General features: G+C 44.1%; 2 protein-coding genes across 17 annotated transcripts in view; one reads left to right on the top strand and one right to left on the bottom strand.

Moving 5' to 3' along the window:
* BBS4 (Bardet-Biedl syndrome 4) overlaps window positions 1–16099 on the top strand; it is a 43976-nt gene extending 27877 nt beyond the window's left edge. For 14 of the 15 annotated variants that reach the window (XM_056347184.1, XM_056347188.1, XM_056347192.1 and 11 more), the window contains 9 exons: window positions 641–768; window positions 2589–2643; window positions 4148–4216; window positions 5472–5624; window positions 5756–5927; window positions 6405–6474; window positions 10411–10552; window positions 10936–11146; window positions 13212–16099. In XM_056347184.1, coding sequence (XP_056203159.1) covers window positions 641–768; window positions 2589–2643; window positions 4148–4216; window positions 5472–5624; window positions 5756–5927; window positions 6405–6474; window positions 10411–10552; window positions 10936–11146; window positions 13212–13363 — 1152 coding nt within the window. In that variant the 3' untranslated portion in view covers window positions 13364–16099. Of the gene's footprint in view, window positions 1–640; window positions 769–2588; window positions 2644–4147; window positions 4217–5471; window positions 5625–5755; window positions 5928–6404; window positions 6475–10410; window positions 10553–10907; window positions 11147–13211 lie in introns of those variants that run through there. The other variant, XM_056347193.1, reaches the window with a different exon arrangement.
* A 5359-nt stretch (window positions 16100–21458) lies between these two features.
* ADPGK (ADP dependent glucokinase) overlaps window positions 21459–24669 on the bottom strand; it is a 9713-nt gene continuing 6502 nt past the window's right edge. The window contains exons 6-7 of one of the 2 annotated variants that reach the window (XM_056347198.1): window positions 24152–24250; window positions 21459–23183 (exon numbers count right to left, since the gene is read on the bottom strand). In XM_056347198.1, the coding sequence (XP_056203173.1) occupies window positions 22632–23183; window positions 24152–24250 (651 nt within the window). In that variant the 3' untranslated portion in view covers window positions 21459–22631. The remainder of the gene's footprint in view (window positions 23184–24151; window positions 24251–24669) is intronic. The other variant, XM_056347199.1, reaches the window with a different exon arrangement.

Here is a 24669-nt window from a genome sequence, read left to right as displayed (position 1 = left end):
AGCCTTCGGGGATGACTGTCTCTTCAGTAGATGCTGGTAACAAATATCCCATGTTGCAGAATTACCGTGTCAGCAATTCTTTTTCTAATATATCATGTTTTCAGAGACAGCAAGTGTACTTTGCTGTCCTGCTGGCTAGGCCTGAGGAGGTAAAAGGAACACATGCTTCAAAGCGTCTCTTGTTGGAGGGGATTGGTGTGTGCCTGATGAGAGCTGATTCACTCCTCTTGTTTACTTGGCAATCCATTCTCATTGCTGGAATAAGCATTTTAGTGAAGAATAAACTGCAGTGTACCTGTTAACCTAACAAATCTGGAGCTTCCCTCAAACCAAATCAACTAAAATACAGAAACAGGCCCATACTGCTCTCCTCCTTGGGAGGTCGTTGCCTCTTGGCTTGGTTTGAAGCACAGCACGCTGCCTTTTTCTGTCCCTAAAAGTACATGGCTCCTGATGCAGAACTTGTTTCAACAGTTAGCTGGGCTGGGTTTTGCTAGCAGGGTTCTCCCAGCGCAGGGGGTGTTAGCTGTTCTTTTTCGCCAGCTGCTGGGGATTCCTTTGGGCTATTGCTTCACTGAGGTCTCTGTAATCACTTTTTTTTTTTTTTTTTTTTTTTAATTTTCTGTGGTTGTGTGTTTAGGCACAAGACCAGCTAAACAATGCCTTGGAGCTCAACAGACACGATCTGACTTACATGATGCTGGGGAAAATTCACCTATTGGAGGGGGAGACGGATAAAGCCATTGAAGTCTATAAGAAAGCTGTAGAGTAAGAATATATCCTTTTTCTCCCTGCCCATGTCCCATCCTATGCCAGGAGACATTTGATTGGTGTCCCAGATCTGAATTGAGGACATGATTAAAAAGCTAATGGTAATTATAGTGTCTCTGTGCAAAGCTGGCACTTTCAAGCTCTTCAGCTGTCTCTGCTCTCAGCTGTAGTCCTCCTCCTGCTGACAATGTGTCAGGAAAGAAGGTAGCTGTTTGAAGGTCTGCCAAAAAAAAAGTGGAAAAACAAATGGACACAGATGCCTGGGAGCAAACCAATCCAAAACTGACTTCATAAATCCCAAAGGTTTATCTAACCAAAAGATCTAACCCCGGGTGTCTCTCTAACCCTGATGGTCTGTCAAAAATGAGTTGCTGGGTTTCACACACTGTTTTCACTTGGAGTGATTTGTGTGTGAAAGCGTGTGAGTAGGCAGACTAGAGATGGCGATGGATTGGTGCACAGTGAATTTCTCCCACCCCATCACTGTTTCTCAGAACCGATTTATCATCTTTCAGGGCATTCCTGAGCATCTGATTTACCAATGCTTTTAAAATGTAGTTTTGTAATGGAGACAAACAGTAAAGAAAAGCAGGAGCATGTCGGAAGCCACTGGAGGATCTACATTTTGTACTGGCTTTTTCCACATACTGTTTCCTTACACGTCTGCTTTTGGCTGCTGTCTAACAGTATATTGGGTTGGGTAGACATTTGGACTAATCTAGAATGTTTATTACGTAAATAATCCTTGCTAAGCATTTTACCAGGTTTATGTATGTTATCTTGGTGCTCCCCTGCCCTCCCTTCTTCCTCACTCCTGTTTTTTTGTTGTTGTTCTCATCTGCCTGTTACATTTTGCCTGCTGTTACCAGCTGCAGGGTAGTCTGCCGTTGCTCTGTGTTTATATACCGTCAGGCACAAGCAGTTTTGTTGTGGTCGAGGTTTAAAGGTGCCAATGTGAGTGTGCGTATTAGATTTCTTAAATCTTGATAGCAAGGAATTGCGCAAGGAATTGAAAACTTACTTCTGTTGAGTGAGACCACAAACAGTGTGTCCCTTCCTGCTTTTTCTTTTTTGTTGTTGTTTTCATCCTATTTATGTCTTCAAAAGCTACTGGAAATGGAGATGCTTTTAGAAGGATTCACAATATTGCTGTGTGAAGCTCATACTAGCAGTGAGGGACTGGGAGTTGCATACAGTGATTGAAAGACCTTGGGACATATTTTTTCAAGCTTGTCTGTGCTGAATGGAGCGGTGTGTATGGCCAGGGATACTGTCTGAGCACTCTGGCCTGTGGGCTGCAGTGTAGCACAAAGCTGTGGTGAGCAGCTCACAGCTGGTCTGCAAAACCAGGTTTTGTAATCTTTTTATAGGGTGAATTAAAAGTCTTACGATGAGTGTGTGTAGGATACATCAGAAATGCTGAGGATTGCCTGTCCTACATGGCCCGAGAGGCTTGGAATGGATTTACAGGGTGGTTTATGGGAGATGATGGAAAATCCCATTTTGTATTTCCAGGTCACTGATGCAGACTCGCTTTGAAGCTTAACAAAACCACATTATCTTATTATGCATCCGGATCTATTTCAGAGCTGTGTTGACTTCCCATTTATATCTAGAAGACATCTTGAAAGCTTAGGTGTAATATTGTTCAAAGGAAGTGTCCGTGGTGATGGTTGATCTAGTATTTGTGTTTAATAATAGCAGTTAATTTCCTGGAGTGATACTAGTATAATGTAGCTTCAGAATTCTGTGTTCTGTTTATACATTGTTCCAGAAGGGCTAAGAAGCAACACAGCTCTCTGGCTTTTGTATTACAGGTTTTCTCCAGAAAACACAGACCTCCTTACAACACTGGGGTTACTTTACTTGCAGGTACTAAAGACTGTTAGCCATTATGTGAACCTAATTATTTTCAAAATGACCAAGTTTATTTTTTTGTAGCGTCAATTTCTATCCACCTTTCCGTGACTTGCACACATTTCTCTAAAGACTGCTTTTAACAGGACAGAGTTTGCTTTTCTGTATCTTTTTTTTTCCTTTTGGTGCTAAAAGCAAGTTGATTTCCTGGACCTGAGCCAGGGCAGGAATTCTGTTTGGCAACTGCCCTAATTCTGTTAGAAGTCCTCCAAGTGTAACAAAACGTGTCTACTCATTACCTTGTTTCTGGAGCAGGGGTCTAGCAAGTTATTCTCCTATAAAAGCAGCCATGAAATTGTTAGTGTTAATGCACCATAGAAGAAAATCTGACTTGATTTAAATAACAAAGGCACCTCATCACTTGGGTCTGTAAAATGTATGGGAAGCACTGTCTGATTTTTCCAAAAGTAAGCTTCCCAGAGAGTGAACAAGCAAAGAAGAACAGACAGTAGTGCCCAAAGGGATTGATGGGCTAGAAAACTTGCACCAAGTGCTGATTTGGAAAGATCTTTAAGCATTTCCCTAATCCTTTAGATGCTCAAGTATAAAATGTAGGTCTTGAAAAAAATTGCCTTGCTCTAGAGATAGGGAAAATTAATAGGAGCCTTGGATGTCTTAAGTGGCTATGTGTGGATTTAGAAGGGAATATGATATGGGAAGGGGGATCTGTAAGATAGAAGTAGTGTGAGTATAACATTTGCCCTGTGAATTTAGCCCCCAGGTCTCTGCGATGTGGTTCATTTGTTCAGTTAATCATGGCTCTGGATACATACTCACCTTCAGGAGTTTAAAAGATGCATCTACAGCTTTCCCACTTGCTATTAATTGCAGAAGGTCTGGACTCTGATGCATCAGTATAATTGCTGGAGGGATGGATGGGCTTCTTATCAATTTTTGTGACCAAAAAAGGACACCAGTATCCAGATTTTTACTCTGTTTGGACTGGTACAGTTCTGGCATAACTCAATTGAAAACGGTAGGATTTAAGTGATTCTAAGCAGTCATGTGCATATATATGGACAGAGTCACGCCCACTAACACTTGCAGTCAATTAGAAGACAAGAGAAGACTTTCTGATGTGGAAAGAGTGCCCTGGGGAGTAAGGAAGTTGTGGTCAGGGAATCAAGGGTGTGCAAAGCCGCAATCTGTAGCCTCTCTTCTAGAAGAGAGGAAGGAGCAGAGGACTATCAACCCAGAGCTCACTCCTGTATGGAAAAATCAGAGCACAAACTATATGGAAACCTTTGTTTTGGTCAGAACAGTGAATCCGGCCCAGCAAAATTAATTTTTAGACTCTGTTTTGTAAAACAAGAACATGTGTGTGTAATGGAAGCACTGTAAAATTTGCTTTTCTGAATATTTAACTGAACTAGAAATTCTAGTGCCCCAAAAGCACGTGTTCTCCTTCTTAACCTTCCTTATTCCTGAATTTCTGATGCTTATTTACTTCTTTTCCTAGCTTGGGGATTACCAGAAGGCTTTTGAACACCTTGGAAACGCACTTACTTATGACCCAGGCAACTACAAGGTATCATGAGGAGCTGAATGATGATAAGACACATCTTAAAGCTAATTCCAGTATCAGAGCTTTGCCATCTATATCCAGGGTCTTAGCCTGAAGAGGCTGTAAAGGATCATGCCCGGAAAGCTTTCTTCAGTATACATTTCTGGGACCTTTCCCTGGGTAATGAATTGGATGTGTGTGGAGGTAGGGAAAGTGGAGGAGGCAGAACATGGGATGTTAAATTATCCCTTCGGTTTATAATCTGAAGTTGCACCAAAACCAGGTGGAATTTACTTTGGAAGGAAAGTCTTGTAGATATTGTTTCAAAAATCCCATGAGCTGTGCCTGGGTCCCTATGACTCCTAGGCACAGAGCACAGATACAAATGATATTGTATGATATTATTCTCCCATCTGCTAATAACCCTGTCTGTGGTTCCAGCTGTTGTTGTATACAAATGTGACTTTTCCTTGGCTCCAGTCTGGAAAGCCAAGCTTGGCATCTAGGTTTCATTCCAGATTGTGAAACTGCTTCCCTTTTTAGGCATGTTGCTTCATTTCTCTCTGTCTCTTTTTTTCCTCCTGTACAATGTTAAAGATGTGGAGTACAGAAATGTGAGGTTGACAAATGATACATGAGTGCGAGCGAAATGTTGAGAAAACACCTTTACACTTACAAATTTTATTTGTCACTGTGAAATATTATAAAGGACTTAACTAGTGTGGTTTAATTACAGTGCGTTGCAATCACTTGGTTTTTTTCCCCATGCATATTTCCATTAATTTTCAGTATCAACCAGTCAGTGCAAACTAGGCTAGCTTTGCTGCATGTGTCTTGCTTGAGTATGTGTTACTTTCCACTAAACTTGCACCAGAACTCTTTCTATCTGTGCTTGTTGGTAAAAAAAGTCTGTTAGTGCATTGAGCTTCTCAGAGATTTAGACTAGAAATCTTCTCTCCTAGGAGATACTACTGACACCCCAGAACATACCCTAAGTGCTTGTCATGTGGCAGTATTTCTGAGACAGTTGTGATCAAGATAGTGCAGGAAGAAGCAGACTCGAGTCCCTTCTTTACCATGTCTTCTGCTTTGTGCTGGGAGATTATCTTGAGTCCCCATCTGCTCCCCACTGCTGGTTTTGGCAGCTTCTAGAAGAAAACCCCTGAAAAAGCTGGTTGCTCTTGAGATAGCTTTAGTTTATTCAATTTGTCCTGTTGTCTTCTTGCTGTATTTGGAAAAGCACAGTTCCTCAGTTGGTCACTCTTGTCTTCTCTCAAAGGCTACTTTGGCAGCTGGCAGCATGATGCAGGCCCATGGAGATTTTGATGTTGCCCTCTCCAAATACAGGGTGGTAGCCAGCACCGTGCCTGAAAGCCCTCCGCTGTGGAACAACATTGGGATGTGCTTCTTTGGGAAGAAGAAATATGTAGCCGTAAGCATCTGGGTTCCTTTCTTTTTTCGTCTGTAGCTAACTTCATGCAAGAGCAAGATTCTTCTTGTGGCAGAGGCAGGAGGTCTGCTCTGGCTGGGCAGTGTTACAGCACATTTATTCCTTTTTTGAAGGCTATCAGTTGCCTGAAGAGGGCAAACTACTTGGCTCCCTTTGACTGGAAGATTTTGTACAATCTGGGCTTAGTCCACCTGACGATGCAGCAGTACGCATCTGCTTTCCACTTCCTCAGTGCGGCCATCAACTTCCAGCCTAAGATGGGAGAGCTGTACATGCTCCTTGCAGGTGTGCAACGCGCTGTTACCCAGTTCCGGTGGACATCCAGCTTAGGGGGTGTGACATTAGAGAGACAGAAAGGTTGGGCTGAAGTAAACAAATACTGGATAAAGGCTCTACTGAGAAGCTGTTCCCCAGTAGTTCACTGACAGGTAGAAAGTCTAAAGAGTCTGTTCTCTCTCTGGTGAATAGGAAGGTTAAATTGTAGTCAGATCAAGGTTAAATATTAGAAAAGACTTTCTACATGTAGGAATTTGGGTTTGGGTTGCTTAAGGAGTGGGTGTGGATTTCCAGCACTGGACATTTTTGGGGTGAAGTAAGATAAATATTTGTCAAAAGTGACATTAGTAGGGTTAAGCCTGGCAGCAGTCCAGACAACCCTGCTAGCACCTATTTATTTTACGATGTAACGACATTCAGTATTGCCCTAGAAATGAAGTCCTTGAGAAGCATCAACTTGTGTGTGCACATTTTGCTTTGGTACAGTTGCTCTGACAAACCTGGAAGACGTTGAGAATGCAAAACGTTCCTATGAGCAAGCTGTGGCACTGGACAAGTAAGTCTTAATCATATCTGTCAGTTGTTTGATCGTGTTGCGTTGCCTCCCTGCACTTGGTTTCCTTTGCATGCTTTGTCCCTCAGTCTACTTTGACCCTAAACGCTTTGCAGTAGGGAAATGTTTTTATTCCTGCAGCTGCACAAGTGACAGCTTTAAAGTCACCATTTGGTTTTTTGGTTTTTTTGTTGTGGTTTGTTTTTTTTTTAATTTCAAGTCAGCTCTGAAAAATGACATGGAAATGTCTGAGAACAACCCAAAGCTGGTTTTTATTTTGCTTTTAGCTAGTGAGTCAGTGGTGATGACTTTGGATTCCAGTCCTCCTTTCAGTGAATATTTATATACAGTGGAGCAGATTCAATAGAAGAAAACCAGTCATCCCAGAGTATTTTGTAACCCCAAGTCTGAGCAGTGTGCAGAGCAATGAGATGCTTGGGGTAAAGCCTGTTCTGAGTTGGGCAGAAAGAAGATTTTAACTGGGAGAATGAGAGCAAGAAGTTAGTGTAAGGCATATCGAGGGGCAGCAGTGTAGCCCTTTCTCCTCTGTTTTGTTGACAATGCCTGTTTGCAATCTAGCTCTTAAAATCAGAGCCTTTGGTTTCAGAAACGTTAAGATGAGCCTTGCAGTATTTCATCGTTTCAGGCAGAAACCCAAATTTGTCTCAAATTTAGTAATAGTTTTGTCTCTCTCGCCAGTTTACTGTGAATATTTGCATATTTAGAACAACGGGCAGGGTGCTCCTGCGCCTGGGGGTCTGTGAGCTGGTGGCAGAGCTGGTGCAGGACTCGCTCGTCTGCAGGGGCCACTACAAGGTGGCATGAGAAGATGCTGGTCCCTTTTCCTCTGTCCTCTCTAACCTAGCGGCGCTGGCTAGGCTTAATTTTAGGAATTATGGAAGTTCCTAAGCCCATTATAAAGGGCAGCAGGTTTCAAAAAATAGTGTTTGACACTGGAGTGCAGTTCTCTTCGCGAAGAGGTGCTGTAAATGCTCTCAAGTGCTTCCTGGGAATTACATGGCTTGTGTGCATGCCAGGGCTCTTGAATCAGCCCTGCACAGCCAGTACACATCTGGCACTCAAGTTCTTCATACTTATGCATCAACAGAATTACAAGGCAAGTTTCAATCTTCTACATCTGTTTGAAATGTCAGTAGGTCTGTGCAGCCTCCTTAGAGGAGCTGCACCTGTGCAGACTATGGTTAAAGAGGGTGTTTTGCAATCGGTCATTCCTTCCAACATCACCAAGTCCAGACTCCTTTGCCTGGCTTTCCTAATCAGCCTTCCATACCTAGCAGGGCAGTACAGGAGATTGCTCAGACTGCTTAGTCATGAATTTGTGTGCTTTGGTCAAAGAGAAGGAATAGAAAGTCAGCTCTACAACTTTGCCTAAGTATTTGGCACTACTGTGATGCTAGAGCTATGTAGTCTTATGGGGAAAATAAAACCTCATCAAAGCAAAACCGAATGCCAACTGCCAGGGACGGCTGGGAGGAATATCCAGACTTTGTTAGGCTTGTTCAGCTGACATACTGTGTATTTTAGACAGTTACTGTGAGGCTGAATCCACATCCCCACAGGCTTTCTTTGCTGGCATATTATGAACTGTTTGGCTGGGATGCAGATAGCCGTGTTTGTTTCCATTGCCATAAATACTTCTGTAGCAGCACTGTGACATTTGGTCTGGGTGTCATGCTGGGGTCTGGAATGGAAAGCATCTTGGAAAAATCATTAAAAAAAGGTGTTTCTTCTTAGTACTCGTTCTAGTTCATAGCTGTATTTTTGTTCAGTGGTTATTTAGATATTGATTTTTTTTTTCTGTGATATTGCTTCTCTGCTCTTGAAGGCAAATTAGCTTCATACGGTTCAATTAATTTTAGAACTGTCTGTTCCCAGATCTGTCTGATCTCTTCAGTGTTTTGTCGTGTGGGTTTGGCTTTTTGTATTTTCTTTTTTGGCTTCTTTTTGAGGAGGTGAATAGGTGGGGTTTTGATTATTTTTTTTTTTTCAGACCTTACTTCCTTTGCTTTGGCAAAGACAGCAAGGAGGGTTGTTGTGGGTTTTTTTGTGGTGGGATCAGTGTTCCAGTTTTACAGTTAAAGGAAAACCAATGGTTATAAATGCTATCAGATTTCTTCTAATAATCTGCCTTGCAGTGCTGTCATGTAACTTACCAAGGATGGATAGTCACGGCCTGCAGGTAACTTTCTTTTTCTTGAAAGTGCTAGCAGAAGCCTTTCTTTCTGCTCTTTCCACAGAGGATGGTCTCTCTGCCTTGGTCCCCCAGGCACGGATACTGGAGTTCTTGGATGGCTCCAGTTATCCCGGCTACACTCCAGGAGAGGGCACCAGTCCCTCGCTCACATTTATTGAGCAAACTACAAAGCATCTCTCGCTGACCTGTGTGCAGCGACACATGGATGCAGCTCCTCTGCAGGGGGCTGTGGGTAGACAGTAATCTTCCATGCACCCTGTCGCAGCACTCTCCGAAGTAGCCGGCTGCAACAAGGTCTTTTACCATCACATACCAACATACTCTTAATGCTACTCTGCTGCCTTCTTCTTGTCCCTCCTCTTCCAGGGCATGTATTCTCTCTCTTCTCTCTGCTTCTTCCTCCTCTCTCTTCCTTGGCTGCCCAGCCTCCTCACAGAACCAGCCACAGCTGCACCTTGTCTACATCAGCCAACCCACCGCACCTGAAGCCAGCCCACAGCTGTATGTTATCAATGATAATTAACCCAGCTTCATCCTTCTACAGCACCCCTCGACAGCTTGTCCCCTGTTCCGCCCAAATGCAACCTCTGCTCTTCCAGGTCTCATCCTGCAGCCTGGATGAGCCCAGCATCTGCATGAGCTCCCATGCTGGGGCTAGTGACCCTCTTGCATTTCATTCCTTTGTCAGGTACTACACGTGCATTTTGCTTTTCCAAAATAAGGGTGAAATTCAGGCTGCTAAAGAATGGTCAGAATGTTTGTTGAGTGGGGCTTGTCAGGCAATTAAGGAAGGATCAGCACCCTGACAGCTTCACTTAATCAATTACAGAACCAAGGGAGTCAGCAGCTCACTCTTTCCCCCCAGTTTAGTTTGCTCCCACTTCTGGCTATGCCAGAAGAAGAGTTGATTTCTGGGTTAGTGTATCCTAGTGAAGAAAATGGATACTGTGGAAAATGTGAATATATGGAGCAATTTTGCCTTTTTGAAATCTTGATGTGCTGTTCTGAATCAGGAAGGGAGGCAGGACTGTGCAGGATAACAGTATTATCTGCAGTGCTGGTCTCCTCTTTGAGTCTTTCGTTAATAGGTGTCGCCTACAGTTTCTGTGTAACAGTACGTATGGTTATGTATGCTTTTACTGGGTGAGTGGGAGAGGAGAGGTGAGGAAAATTAAGTGTAAACAGCATGTTCTGTAGCATGTTGAGTTGTAAAAGACTGTCAATAAGCAGGAGTGTGTTCCACTGCCCTGCCCAATGACAAGCTGCTCCCCTACAAACTGGGAGACCTGTGAGAACCTGAGATAAACCAGAGCAGAGGTCAGCTTTCACAGTGTGATGGAAGGCCCTGGCACTGCGCTACCTGCCCCAGGGCAAGGGGCTGGCAGACCAGGCACTGCCTGAAGACACTCCTGAGAGGGTCCCCAAGTGCAAAGAATTGGCTGTTGCAGAGAAGACCCTTGGAGGGGGTAAGGCAGCTAGCAGGGTCGTTTATATTGTCCTTGACATTGGGATACTTTGCTGAGCCCAGGCACTGGGTTTCTCACCAAGCGTGTGGGACTGGCTGTGCAGCCCCTCATCTGCTTCATGGTCAGCGTTCCCCATGGCTTGCCTGTGCCAGACAGTAAGGTGTCTCCAGCTTTGCTGCTTAGGCACCTTTTAGCGTTATTCAAGTCAGGATAAGTGTTCTCACAGTGAATGTGATGCATCCTGTGTGTTTGCTGCAGGTGCAACCCCCTCGTCAACCTGAACTATGCAATTCTGCTGTATAACCAGGGTGACAAGAAGGGAGCCCTCTGCCAGTACCAGGAGATGGAGAAGAAGGTCAATGCAGTGAAGGAGAGTAGTATTCTTGACTTTGACCCAGAGGTATGTGCCTAACAGCTGTCAGCAGGAACTAAGTAGCTGTGCTAAGACTGGCACAAACAAGGGGGAAATTTTATTTTGGATTCCAATTATTAGGAAGAAGTTCTGCTTACAAGATTTTCTGAGTAGAGCAGTTGCCTGCTGAGAGCTGCTTGCTTCATTTCTGCTGTTTGAAGCCCAGTTCTTAAATCAATACACAGCAAGACAAGATTCCCTCTTAATTAACGGAATGAATTAGCGGTGATGTTTCCCTTGAGCACCAAGGCAGTAGCCAGCTCTGCACAGCTCTCCTTTTTTTCACTTTTTTTTTTGGTGGTGTTGTTGACTTCATTGTTGCCTGAAGTGTTCCTGTTTACAGTGGTCTTCTCTTTTTGCTTCTTGAGAAGATGGTGGAGGTTGCCCAGAAGATGGGAGCTGCCCTGCAGGTGGGGGAGAGCCTTGTCTGGACTAAGCCTTCTAAGGAGTCTAAATCCAAGCAGAGAGCTGCTCCGTCAGGAAAATCCTCTGGCGCTCAGCAGCCTTTGGGCTCTAACCAGGCGCTGGGTCAAGCCATGTCCTCAGCTGCAGGGTATGGGAGATCTGTGCAGCTTCCCCCAGGTGATTCTCTTTTGCTTCTCTTTTTAAAGTACAGCTGTGGCAGGGGAGCAAAACGTGCCTTTCTTTGCGTACAGCAGGGGTCCTCAAACTATGACCGGTGGGCTGGATATGGCCCCCCAGGGTCCTCAATCTGGCCCCCAGTATTTACAGACCCCCCCGCCGGGGGTTTGGGGGGAAACCAAGCAGCCGCAGATGACTGCCTGCCACTTCATCCGCGCTGGCCCCCTGGTTAAAAAGTTTGAGGACCCCTGGCATACAGAGTTACGATGTGTGTTTAGGAATGTATCGATTGCTTACACGGTAGCGATGTCAGTGTTTGGTAATAACTTTCCCAGATTTCTGAGTTAAGGGAGTGTGTAGGGAAGATGCTCTCTGTGGTGCATTATACTATTGTGTTTTTGCAGGGGGGTGGAAAGGCAGTAGTTTCCCTTCCTGCCTGAGCCACAATCGGCAAGCCTCCATTAGTGTGCAGTTGAGACCTTGCTCTGGAAAAGGGGCGGTTTCAGAAACTGGACATCTTGTCTTCCTTTGGAAGAAGCCAGGAGCTGACATTTACAGACAGGCTGCTGGAGAGAAGGGAAATGATGGACAACTCTCTGAAGCGCTTTATCGTATCATTTCTGTTACAAAAATAAGTGCAACTGGATTACTTTGAAGCTGTCCAGCCAGGTCCCTGCCTTGCACATGTTTCTGGATTAGCTTTTAGTGCGGGCCAGTGGACTGAAAGTTGCTCAGGAGATAGCATCAGCCTTAGAGGGCTTACGCCAATTATTTGTATGTGCTTGCTTCTTGCTGGGGCTGGGTAGGAGCATCTCCTGAGCCACCATGCACAGCCCAACCTCTGCTCGCCCCTTGGCTTCTCTGGGGGAATGCGCTAGAGATGTTGTTCATCATCGTGATTTTCTGTTACTCTTAGTTGTGTTGCCCATGGGCTGAACCAGGAGAGAGGTTGTGTAATCCAGGCCTCCTTCATGGGCACCCCTAAGGACCTGCTCCATTTTTCACGCATGGAATAAAGTTTCCATGCAGGGAAGACTTAGCCAGAAAAGCTGAAAAATAAAACATAACAGGAATTTAGGGCTTACCCGAAGGACTTTATTATCCATATCAGAGAAGGGAGCTGGTTCATAACATCCATTGTCAGCCTAAATCTTAAGTGTAGAAACAACTTCTGCGGCGAATGAAGAGACGGGACGCAGCTTGATGCAAGCAAGATGTCCATTTATTAGTGATTTTCTTGCAATTATATACGTTTCTACCTTCTACATATTACACACTGATTGGTTAAATCTTGAGCGTAAAAAACACTGATTGGTTGATATTTAAGGCACACCGTTAGAACAATAGGAACTTATTAGTTTATCTTGACATAGCAATAATTTCTATTCCAAGGTTAGGGAGTTTCTTTCTATGCGGCTTTCTTGATTACATATCGGCGCCATCCGTTCCCTTATCTGGCTACTTGTTTCTCTGTCCGTCTGGTTGCCTCCTCAACTGTAACGGCTCAGGGGTCTGCAGTTAGCTTGTTCCTTTGTTCCCAGGGCTTGTGCCCTATGAGTTCTAACAAGTCTCTATTCATCAGGCTATCAGTACTTGGACTCTTGTCCTTGAGGCCTTGTCCTACAAGCTTCAGCATGAAAGTGTCCTATTTTGATGCAATAATAGCTACTTTACCTACCTGGAAATTCTCCCTGAGTTTGCTAAAACTGTGAACTGAAAACAATGCTGTGGTTTTGGCTCCAGCTTGAGTATAAACTGGCTTCAGTGGAACTGTTTTCCTTTCTAAAGCACGAGTTAATTCCTAAGTTTGTACTGACTTCTCGAAGCAGGCCAGCTGAATAAGATACTGTACCTTAGCCTCCCTTTGGCAGAACTCGGGGTACTGTAAGGTCCCTGGCTCTCACAAAAGAACTGAATGCTATTGTTAAGCTAACGCTAGACAGAAGAAATCTGAGAGTAATTAAAAGCTTTGATTGTTCTGCCTATCTGTGCTGCCTGGAAGGGCAAAAAGAATAGGCAAAACATGGGTAGTCGTATAGTAACAATAATGGTGTTCCCTCCCCAGATGCTGGAGCATCACCTCCACCTGCAAAGCCTCCCTCGCTGCCTCTGGAACCAGAACCAGGCTCAGAAATGAGCCCTGAGGAGACCTCGGCACCAACAGGGGATGAGGAACAGAAGAAAGAAAAGCGCAAGAGCCGGCAGGCAGCAGACTAGGCCAGACTTCACTCAGGACAGGCAGGTGCAGGAGCATCTCCAGAGCTGCCTGCTGACTTGTGGGGAAAGGGACTTGCCCTCTCCCCCGACCCACAGTGGCTTCATCCCACTGTCAGTTAGTCTAAATGCAGCTGTTTTCTGTTAATGATTTTAGCACGTGGTCTCTACCTTGTCACAAGGAGTCCTTGCAGCAATCAGAAGAGGTTTCTGCGTAGCTGTTAGTGTGGTCACAGCTGGCTGCAAGAGACAGGAATGGAGATCCATCTCTCCATGGAGCTGGCAGTCTTCAGTGTCTGGGTGGCAGTCCTCCAGTACATTCAGAAAAGCCAGCAGCAGTGACTCAGCATCCTGCACCTCAAAGAACCCCTTCCAGTAGCTGAACTTGTAAGTGGCTGAGGAAACCCTCCACAGGCTGTAGTAAGGTCAGTGGTACTACGCTGGGAGAGGGGATGAAGGCAGCGCAGCTCACCAGGGCAAGTGCAGGCAGTAAGCCAGGCTCAGGACCAGCGCAGCCTGGCTTACTGTGAAACAGGGGCTTGTCACTCCCCGTTTCACAAGGACAAGGCTTTGTAAATGCTTTGTGAGGGCAGAAAAAAGGAAGCTGAAGCAGCTGGGAGCTGGCTTTCCTGGCCAGGGCAATGTCATGGTCACGGGGCATGAGAGGCACTTTAAAGCTCATGTTTTCCTTAGTGGTGGCAGCCATGAAAGGCAGGGGAGCTGCACAGGCCAGGGGAGCTGGTTTAGCACACAGACCAGTGGAGGATGGGTGGCTGAAGCAGACCTGCCGTGCTGGGCTGACAGCATGTGTGTTGGCCAGCTGATGGAGCTGGCTTCGTTAAGATTGTTCACCTTCTGATCCCAGGGTCATCCTGTGTATTTCCTGAATCCAATCCATTTTAAAGCATAAACTTCTGTGTGGTAGCTAAGAAAATTGCAAAGCTGGCCCACAGTAAGACAAGATGCTGGGTGTTCTAGAAGCAGGCTGGCTGTGGCAGTAAAAAAGTCCACCAAATTCTTGATTGTTTGCTGAGAAATGGGGTGAACGAGCGCAGTGAACCTCTGTGCATGTGGCTGGAGATCTGCCTTGAGAATTGGTATTGCTCGGCATGGCGGGAAAGATTGGTTTGCAGGGAAAAAAAGAGCAAGCCTTTTTGGAAAAGACGATATGGTCATCTTCAAAGCTAAATTTAAATTGTTTTAGTATGACAGCAGCCATGCTCTGAATAATTTAGTTGTACCCTCCTTACAGCTGCATTTTAGGAGAAATCATTTATGTGAGCTGGAAGGCAACAAAGCAGCCCACTGGTGAGCAGAACAAGGAATTTTAATGCCCATGTGATACTAGACATGTATCTAGACATGAAAATGTTTCTATCCTTGAACAGCAAAATCTTAGCCCTCCTTTTCTCTGCTGCTATCAGTTTGCTGTCTCTGGGATGTCTCTGGGATTTATCCAGAGCTTGATACGGGCCCTCAAAACAACTGCTTTTGGGACCTAAAGGTGGGATCATCATATATAAAGAAACAGTAACTGGGTTAACTGTCGTTTTTCTCATCTTCCCCTCTGTGCTGAGAAGTACACAAAGCCATCATGGCTGTGAGACTTTTGACCTGAGTTTTCCAAACAGAAGGTGTAGCACTTCCCCAACAAAACTGGAGCTTCAGGGTTCTCTGTGTGTGCTGGTTAAGCCACCCAGCTTTTTAAAATGTATCTATCTCCTGTGTTTAGTTCTGCACCGTTGCATTGTATTACTCCATAATTAACAAGCCCAACAGAAGAAAGTTAGTAATGGAAACGTCTCTGTAGCAACAAGGTAGAAGCAGCATGACCAAGGCTCTGGATACATTAACAGCCTTCAGTTGTGCTGTGTGGGTAGCTGCCATTAACCAGGATGACATTAATGCATCTTTAGACCACAACCAGGAACTGAAGTGCTATCCTGCTCCCTGGAGAACACCAAAAGAGTAGGAACCCTTTCTGTTTTGATTGCTAAAACTGCCTGCTTATCTCAAATGTGGCTTTTTTTTCCAGCTGTCCTTTACTAATGGGTTTTGTATTGGTACAGCTTGAGGGTAGCACTCCTGTAAGGTTTCCCTCGTGCTAGGAGTTGAAGAAAACAGGATCTTTTGTGGAACACTGGCAAACTGAAAGAAACCAGACAAGAACCAGTGTAAATTGGTTGCAGCAATTTATTCACATTAAAGGTTTTACACTGAAAGTTACTGCAGCATAAATGAGTGCCTGCGAAGAAGTTAAGATTGCAGAGCAAGGGTAGGCTGCGTATGGGAACCCTTTACCTCACCCCCAAAACTTTAGTGCAAGATTACAGTTGAGTGCTGTAGTCCTTCAGCCTTACTGCAACCACACGGGCTTTCAAGCCATGGAAGCTCCAGTACAAGGAACAGTGATGAGAACAGCGTGATTACAGGTAGGCGAGCACCAGCATTGCTGACACAGGAAGATTTTCCCTCCGTCTGCTTATGACCCTCTGTTTTGATTTTACTAGCTGCTTTACCCTGCCTTCTGCTTGTTGTAAAAAAAAGACTGCATCAAACTCATCTGCTGTATTCAGTAGATGGGAGCAGGCCCTGTCCCACCAGTGCAACTTGTTACACCTTCTTGGCTGCTAGGATGCTTTTATAGGGTAAACCTTACATGTTTATGCACAGGGTGTATCACATTTGAAGGTACTGTAAAGGTATTTAAAATAAATATGTATTTTGGTGAAAAGCTTATGCAGATGGCGAACCAATTCTTCTGTGAAAAGGAGCTCTAGCACCTTGTTACTTTCTGGATTTGAACAGAGCAGAAGGAAGCTTCATGTCTAAGGAAACATTTTAAATATGTAATTACAGTTGGATAATAAATAGAACTGCAGTTCCTTGTCCTGTCCCCTCTCCTCCTCCTGGGTATTGTGACGATGGCATTTGCATACAGTAAATGCATAGTATCTTTATGGAGAGCTTTTTTTGTGCTACCTAATGATGAGAATGAGGCTGTACTGTTCTTTCAACTGGAATTAAGCAAGGGATTCTTCAGCAGGACTGTACCAAGTCAGTTAGGGATTCTGGAAATCACACCTTATATTCCTAAACCTGTTTCTGCCATCAGCCATAATTCTTACCTTCTCTTCCCCCCCCTCCCCCCATAATTGAAATGTTAAGATGGAAAAGAATTAAGAGCTTAGTTTCTAAGGAAGCAGAAATCATGTGCTTTAGGACTTCCCCCCAGCCCCCTGCTTTTTTGAAAAAATGTCTGTCATTAACCAGGTTAAATCATACAGCTCACAAGGTAGACTGCAGCTTGACATCCTCACAGGAAAATAATTAGAAGACGCTCGGAACAGCAATGCCTGGGCAGTTAAGACTTTGTTTCAGCCAAAAGTAATGAGCTATCCATCCAGCAACATGTATGCAACCCAGACAAATCTGGTTCTGAGGTCCCTGAGATGCTGAGTTATGACACAGGCAGTATTGGCCTACACTTGCCCTGCTCCTGTATGTGATCTCGTTCACCCAGCTGTGGTCACTGACAGGCAGCACTGAGCAAGGTGGACCGCGGGTCCTCCTCAACATCTTGTTCTGGCATAAGAGGTTAAAAATTTAGATTTCCCTGCTGGGAAGTGGGTTACAGTTGGCAAAGCGTCTTCTACAGAGACAGATAAGCCTTAGTGCTGAATGAAGAAAACCAAACTTTACTAAGATAATAAGCTTGACACAAACGCACTGCAAAGAGAGCACGTATTGTAACAACTAGTTCATCTGCCAAGACTGTTTTATATAACACACACAGTTCTGACATAAGGAAAGCTTTATCACTCTCAAACTGAACGGCACAAACACAGGTGAGATTTGAACCCGCTTTTACCCAGGCTGCCCTGGCCAAGAAGCAGCTTTCCTGAGAAATTCACAGGGGAGGCTTTCCGTGTATTTTTTTTTGTATTTCCCCCACTTGTATTTTAATAAGATCATTCCCCCTTAGCTGCCAGCATTTGCATTCTTCAGCTGCTGTAAGATCTTCTCAGCAAAGGCTGATATTGGGCTCAGTTTTCAAAGCGACAGCGAGCTGTTTGGAACAGACATCTTTCCAGGCTTCCGGCACAGAAGGTAATGGCCATGCATGCTATTTCCAACTTGCATTTGTTTCCTTTGCTGAGAACATCCTCCCACTAGAGTCTGGATCAGTAACTCCCTGAGAATTCAGCCTGGATGGCGCTGAGGATCCACCTGAGATGTTACGCAAGAAAGTTCTCCACCTGCTGCGGAAGAGAACTTCATCTGACATCTCTGAATAGACAGGAGAGCCATCATTTCTGGCTCCAAGATCAAGTTTTACTGATGAGTTTAATCAGACCCAGAACTGCTGAAGCAGAAAGGAGGGAGAAGTGATGAGAGCAGGACAAGGGATATGCTATGCAGAAGAACACGTTGCGACTAGGTTTCCTCTGCCCCTTATCACTCCAACTTTAAAAACAAAAGAAAAGACTACTACTTTGGTGTGGTCACAGGTTTAAAACTTAACTGTATGCTTTTACCAAACACCTAACTGCACTAAAGAAAAGCACTATTAATATGGCTTGAAACAAACATTCACATTCAAATACTGATTTAATACAGGACATAAGAACAATCCAACTAAAGCCATAAAAATATAAATACAGTATTTTCCTGTTTTTCTACTTTTCTTCCAAGTGTACTCAAAAACTTCATGAGTTTCCTTACACCAGAAATAGCAATGCAGCACACTGTGTGACAGAAGTACGTGACAGCACTGCTTCAGAACAGATTGCTCCAAGCACGTGTATCAGCAGCCGGTGCCAAATACCAACACAGCTGATCAACATGGAGACAGTTCAGTTGCTCACTCGTTGAAAACAGCATCAGCGCTCACCTAAGCTGCAAGCTCCAAAACGGAGCCCAACAGCACAGAGGGTTAAAAAACTTTTAGGGTAACTGGAAAGAGTTAGTTGCCTTGTACCAATCATGCAAAAACTGTCCCATTATTGACTTTTTAAGTTTTTTGTCAGGACACAGCTGGAAAGGTCACCCTGTGGCACATGATTCTTGATAATTCAGTACCTCATTACAGAATAAAAAAGAAAAGCCAACCACAATTAGCATCAGTGGATATCACAGTTTAAAAATCTGGGGGTTTTATTTCTGTTATTGTCATTGGGAGGCGTACTACAGAGGTGGCTACAAAAAGTAACCCCTTCCTTAGGCTAACTAGTCTTAAAATAAACTTGAGCAGAAGATACCTGATAGCAAATACATACACACTGCTGACAGTTTTCCATGAGGTTGTGGAGATGGACCTAGTGCTCTGCTGCCATCCAAGCTCTGGATTCCAGTAGCTGAGAAGTGGAGTTGGACTCTAAAGCAACATCTAACATGGCTCAAAGCAGCTGATGAGGTCTTTGTTAGAGGCAATTCATAAAGGCTATGGCAGACCATTTCAGCACCAGTTCTGTAAAAAGAAACTAATGAGAAAAGAGGAAACTTAACTGCACCTCACATGCCACAACAGCAGATAACCAAAGGAAAATCAAGTAATTCCTTAGCAATGCTGTGAAACTCCCCTGGAGAGGGGGAAAAAAAATTTTGGATTTGGGGTAGGCTCTTCTGTAGCCAGGTAGCAATCGCACATTGCCATGGGCACAGCAGAGAAGCAGCATATCTTTTCAAAGCCTGCCAGCCTCCTGTGGTTCATGCATCTCAAATAAACCGCCACTTGACCTCCAGTAAGCAACATACACAGAAAAGAGACAAAGCATTGCTCGTTTTTGAACAAGGGTAAGACAGAAAACTAAACCCAACGTGGCTCCACTGGCTACAGGCACACAGAAGTACAAATATCAATGTGCACAAGTTCTGTCACCTAGAGAGACACTAGCTTAGTGTCATGATGGTGAGCTCATCTATTGCATCTTCAGCAAACTGTCAGAATAAACAATTCCAGTGGAACCCCTTCTGTTCAGGGTATGAGGCCAGGTGAGGTTTGAGTCATCCATCACTGTGGATTTCAAGGTATGAGTAACAGATGAGAGCAAACACAAGTTGTAGAGACAATCAGGGGAGCACAGAGATCATTTCAAGCCTGGTTTTGAAGCTTTGGTATTTTTGCAACTTAGTTCTGTTTCTTCATGGTAATGAGAGATCAGGATTTTTATAATCTATTAGATAAATGTGTTTAGAAATCTCTCACCTACCAAGGACTTTTGTATTTTACAAAAAAAACACCTCCAAACCAACCAAACCCCAAACCCCACAAGCAATAGACATTTCAGTATTTTTCCTCTATACAGACCAAAAAAATCCGCCTAGCTATTTCCATTTCTGTTGCTCAGCACGGTCTGTTAGAAGACCAAGCAGTTTTTCTTTGCTGTCGCTACTGTAGCTGTGCAGAGGTGTGGGACAGCCTACACGTCCAGAAGGATTTCAAGAGACTCTGCAGCCCTTACTGTAATTAAGTCAGGAAGGCAGAGAGGAGTGAAGCACGTCGTGTTCACAGCATGTGAAACATGAAGTGAAGAACAGGCTGCTGGGTCCTGCCATTCAATTCAGTTTTATTATCATATAGATTGTTTCCAAACTTATCAGGGATACCAACAGCATATCTGATTAACAGGTCACGCTTGTTAAGAATTATCCTTGGTAAGTGAATTTGGTGACCAGGCGAGCTCTATATGCCTGATCAAAGCAGATACATAGATAGAGCAGCAATCTAACCAGCACGAGCTACTGCCATTTGAGAAGTGACTCACGGTGCCGGGAATTTGCAGCACACCAACAACAGGCCAAAGAAGAAATATTACCTGGTGGGAAAGAACAGGAGCAGCAGGAAGGAAGGAATAGTAATAGTAATAATAATCATCATAATAATAAAATAAAATTATTATTTTAGCTTTTAGGCCCAGATGAATTATTCTAAGCAAACCTCCTTTTTGATACTTGTTTACAGCAGTTATTTATTCAGAGTAGTTTAAAAAAAAAAAGGGAAGAAAAAAGGTAATTTAGGCCTGTAACACTCCTGTTAACTACAAGCATAGCTTACCCTTGGACAAGGTCTGTTGGTGCAGTTACGTGATCCGAAATGGCCATAAGGCAATGTCAGTCTAATCAGCCTCTCACATCCCTGCAAATGTTTTTGGAAGAGAGAAGTGAAATACAGCAGCAGGACTGTTGCTAGTGACAGCTTGTGTGTATTTAGTTTTGTTTTGTTTCCAACTTGAGAATCCACACAGCTTGGCCCACTGTCAAGGAAGTGGGACCTAGCGTAAGCAAAGGATTAGTTCTCCAGCTGGCAGGATGCATGGCCTTTGGTGGTCCTAGGGGTGGTGTGCCAGAAGGCTACGCTCAAAGATTGCAAAATAACCTTGCTAATGGCCTCAGACCTTTTAGACAGCTGAAAGAATATTCTATTTATTTTTTCTGTAGGAAGACTAAAGCAGAACTTGAAGTCCCATGCTATAGTTTATCAACAATTATAATAATAAAAAAATAATCTAGATAGAAATACTTCCAGTCTTAAGAAGATCCCGCACCAAGATAAAATGGTGAGACTCCACAGAAGATCAGGATGGGAAAGCTGTAGGAAAACATAGCAATGGCTGTATTTCTCTTCTGGCACAACACAGAAGACTTTGCTCAGAGGGAAAGCAGAAGTTAAGTATACATTGACAGACAGCATTGTGTGCAAAGTCAGTACGAGTTACAACAGCTGTCAATTTTTATCCTTACGGAGCATTCACAGTGGCATTTTCCAACAGGAGAACATCACTGACAGCAACATGACAGCGTTACTGAAATGAATCACTCTGCCCTAAGTGATACCAACTCTCCGCCCCTACACTCAGATGCAAAGGCAGACCTAAAGCAACCTCCTACAAATTCTGGTACAGCACAGGCTTGCATAGACACAGCGACTGCATTTCATCCACTGTGTATGATAGCTACGCAAATACACCTGAAATTCTTGGAAGCGGACAGAGACAAAACATGCCGGAAAGAGACAAAAAAAATGCTGGTGCTGTGCAATCCATAGCATTTGACTACGAAGAGGAAAAAAATACAAGCAAACTATTTCACAAGGACACATGGTTCTACTTTTTTAATTTCAAAGGCTGTCCAGAGCAAACTATCAGTGACTGAGTCGAAGAAAAAAAACCCCAACATCACACCCTAAAAAAGCTCTTCTCACTCCAGTCTTACCTGGAAAATGCTATTTCAGCCTTTGAGCCTCCAGAGGGATCTTCCCTAACACATTAACCCTTCTGAATGGAGGGCAGAGAAACTGAAGAAAATTGCACAACCATTCTCAAATAAACAAACACAAGAATTAGTCTCCAGCACTCAACAACTGTTCTGTAAAATACCAGATATAAGCACCCACTGTTAGCAAAGAACACCAGCTGCGAGCCCCCCTGGCTGGAACTCTTGGTATTTAGTGTACAGCAGATACGTTAACGTTTTGTGGTTTACCTGGCGAGGAAATAAAGCTGTCTCCCCAAATATAAACCCTGATTATCTTCACTTCTAGTTTCCCAAGAAACTAGGCACAGGCTGCTAGGGCTCAGTTGAATACCTTCAGTCATAGAGACAACAGATACCCAAAATAATTTAGGCAGCCTTGAGTCGGGTTTTCTCTATGCATTTAAGGAGTAGGTACAGTGTGCATCACATTTTGAGACTGGCTCCCTCTAATGCTGGGGACACTGAGGCAGAGAGGTAATTTCATCAGTAAAAGATTCCATAATCACACCAAAAAAGTGGAAGATTTGCTCTTGCCACATAGCAATGTGCTGTGAGGAGATAATGCAAGCGCCTTTTATTTTTAGTTTATCAGAGGCAAGACAGGGCCAAGCACTGCTGTGCTCTCCCTGGGATCCACATGCAGGAAATTTTCCTGGCTGTCGCACTTTCCGGCACTAACAGACAAGACCCATTTAGAGTTACAAACGGCAAACCAACACCAAACAGGGATTTTGATATTAATTTCCCTCCCTGCATGCTTAAGACAAGGAAAAGCCAGTTTTCACATTAAATACCAAAATGTCTGCACCTAGACGTGAAGCGTTCGAGCCACTGCCAAGTGACTGGAATGTATCTGACAGTGTATACCTGGAATTAATTCTTTGGCTCTTTTTCAGTTATATCCAGAAAACACACCACACCCTGATTCTGTTCCTATACCACCACTGGCTGAAATCCTATCCCATGGTTCCTCAGACACCACACAGGATTGGAGAAAAAGGAGGGTCTTAGTTTTCTATTGAGGATATACTTCTGAATATAGCAGTCCTTCGGCTGAAATGGCATCCCCGAGTCCCACGGTCCGGACAGGATCTTTACACACCAGAACGGGAGTGAAATGGAACGAAATGCCTTCTCTGTGCCAATGCACCACTGGCTCATCTGGATTCAAAGAGATTTTGGAAGGTGCCTCTATCTGGGAGGTCACAAACTCCAAAGGAGCTTTCAGAAAGACTTTGCTGGTATCGATGGTTTCAGTGGCGCAGGCCTGAGTCCCTGCTGCTCTAGCTCCTGCAGCCACAGCCGCAACCTGGTTGCCCCAGTACCCATCCACTGTGACAAGGATATGATAAGCCAGGGTGTGGAAGTGGATCCGCGTGAGATCAGAGGCCCGCTCTGCGGTCTTCCCGTGCTCCTTCAGGATCCAGAAGAGGATGTCGCTGACTACACCCACATCGGGAACTCCACTCCAGGAAGCGAGGGAGGCGTGGGGACCAGAGGCAGACTGTGTGAGGAACAGCAGCTCCTGTTCGTTCAGCCCAATGGAGTTCACCAGGGGAAAGACCTGCTAACAGAAACAACCGTTTTTCCTTCAGAGAGAGGATCAGACTTCACCCTTCCTCATTCTACCATGTTACTGGCTTTGTCGCCAGTGTGGTCAGCAGAAGGGAGAATCCTGTTTCCTGGAGAGATGCAGGCCAAAGTCACTGCATGAGCTTCCTCATTCTGCAAGTCTTCAAGAATTACTTAGCCAAGAAAACACTTCACACCAAGGGTGCATGCTCATTTTGTAAAATTTCTAGACACGCACTTGACAGTAAAGAGTAACAAAACATCCAATCCACATGAAGCACTCATAACACTGAGATCAGAGCTGTGTCAAGCTAAACAAGGTACCATCAGAATCTGCAGGAAAGAAATTCCACAAAGAAATCAAGGTCTTTTTTAAAGTATAAACTCAGCTCAAATTCAAATCCTGTTTTTTCTAGAAATCCGCAAGCCTGCTAAATCTAAACCAGCCAAAGTTACTTGTATCTGTGGAGTTCTGAGTATTCTCCTGGATCACCTTCCTCCCATGGCTGCAAAAAAAATCTTTATAACAGAGCCCTGCTATGTTGCATGGCATTTTCACTGCATATAGTTCCTGAACAAACTCAGATCTGCAAAAAATCCTTACTCCTTGCTGAAAATGATTTGATGATTGGCCAAGGGCACTGTAAGATACCTCCTAAACCTCCCAAAGAGACCTTTCTACAAGGAGAACTCCCTCTGAGCTAAGGAAAACAAATCTGTCCTCTGCTAAGCCACAAGTCGTTACTGTTCTCCTTTGCTGCACAGGGGGGATACTCTCGTAAGCTCAGCAGAGGAAACGGAAGCATTCAGAATGCAACAGCAGACATTAAGCCCTTGTTCTCCACTTATCTTCAAATGGAAAGCCCCAATTTAAAATTTTCATTTCTATATTCATATACAAGTCTGTGCATTGTGATACTGAAGAAAACTGATAAAAAGAGCATGTCCTTTCATTTTTGTTACCTGATGCATAATGTTGCTCATAAAATCTTGATCAGTCATACTGGCCAACTCCAGGTGTATGGGAATGTCAGTAGGGATGTCGGAGATGGAGGCCACAGCCTACAGGGGCACAGGAAAATAAAACACCCAGATATTCATTAAGAAACAGAAAAAACAAAGGGATTTTGACTCCGAGATATGCATATTTTAATCTTCCTGTGTATGGATTTAAACACAATTCCAAATGAGATATCTGCTAAGGGGAAGAAATAAAAACCACTTCTAGTTTTCAGGATGCCCGAGCAGGACAATGTATCTAACCCTAATCTGCACCCAGGCTGGCACTTTGCTAATGGACTAATTCAGAAACCTCACAAATTTGAGGCAGCTGTGGAACAGCTGATCCTAGAACAGAGAAAAAGAAAAAAAAAAGAAAAAAAGAAAAAAAGCCCTAGTGTATCGCATCAGGAAAGGCACCCAGCTGCAAGACAGGCAACAATCTGTAAATACAAAGAGAACTGGGTCTAACTCCTTTGGGC

The sequence above is a fragment of the Falco biarmicus genome, chromosome 7 (assembly GCF_023638135.1).
Source record: "Falco biarmicus isolate bFalBia1 chromosome 7, bFalBia1.pri, whole genome shotgun sequence".
NCBI lineage: Eukaryota > Metazoa > Chordata > Aves > Falconiformes > Falconidae > Falco > Falco biarmicus.
The sequence above is the reverse complement of the archived record's forward strand: the minus strand, read 5'-3'. Positions and strand labels throughout refer to the sequence as shown.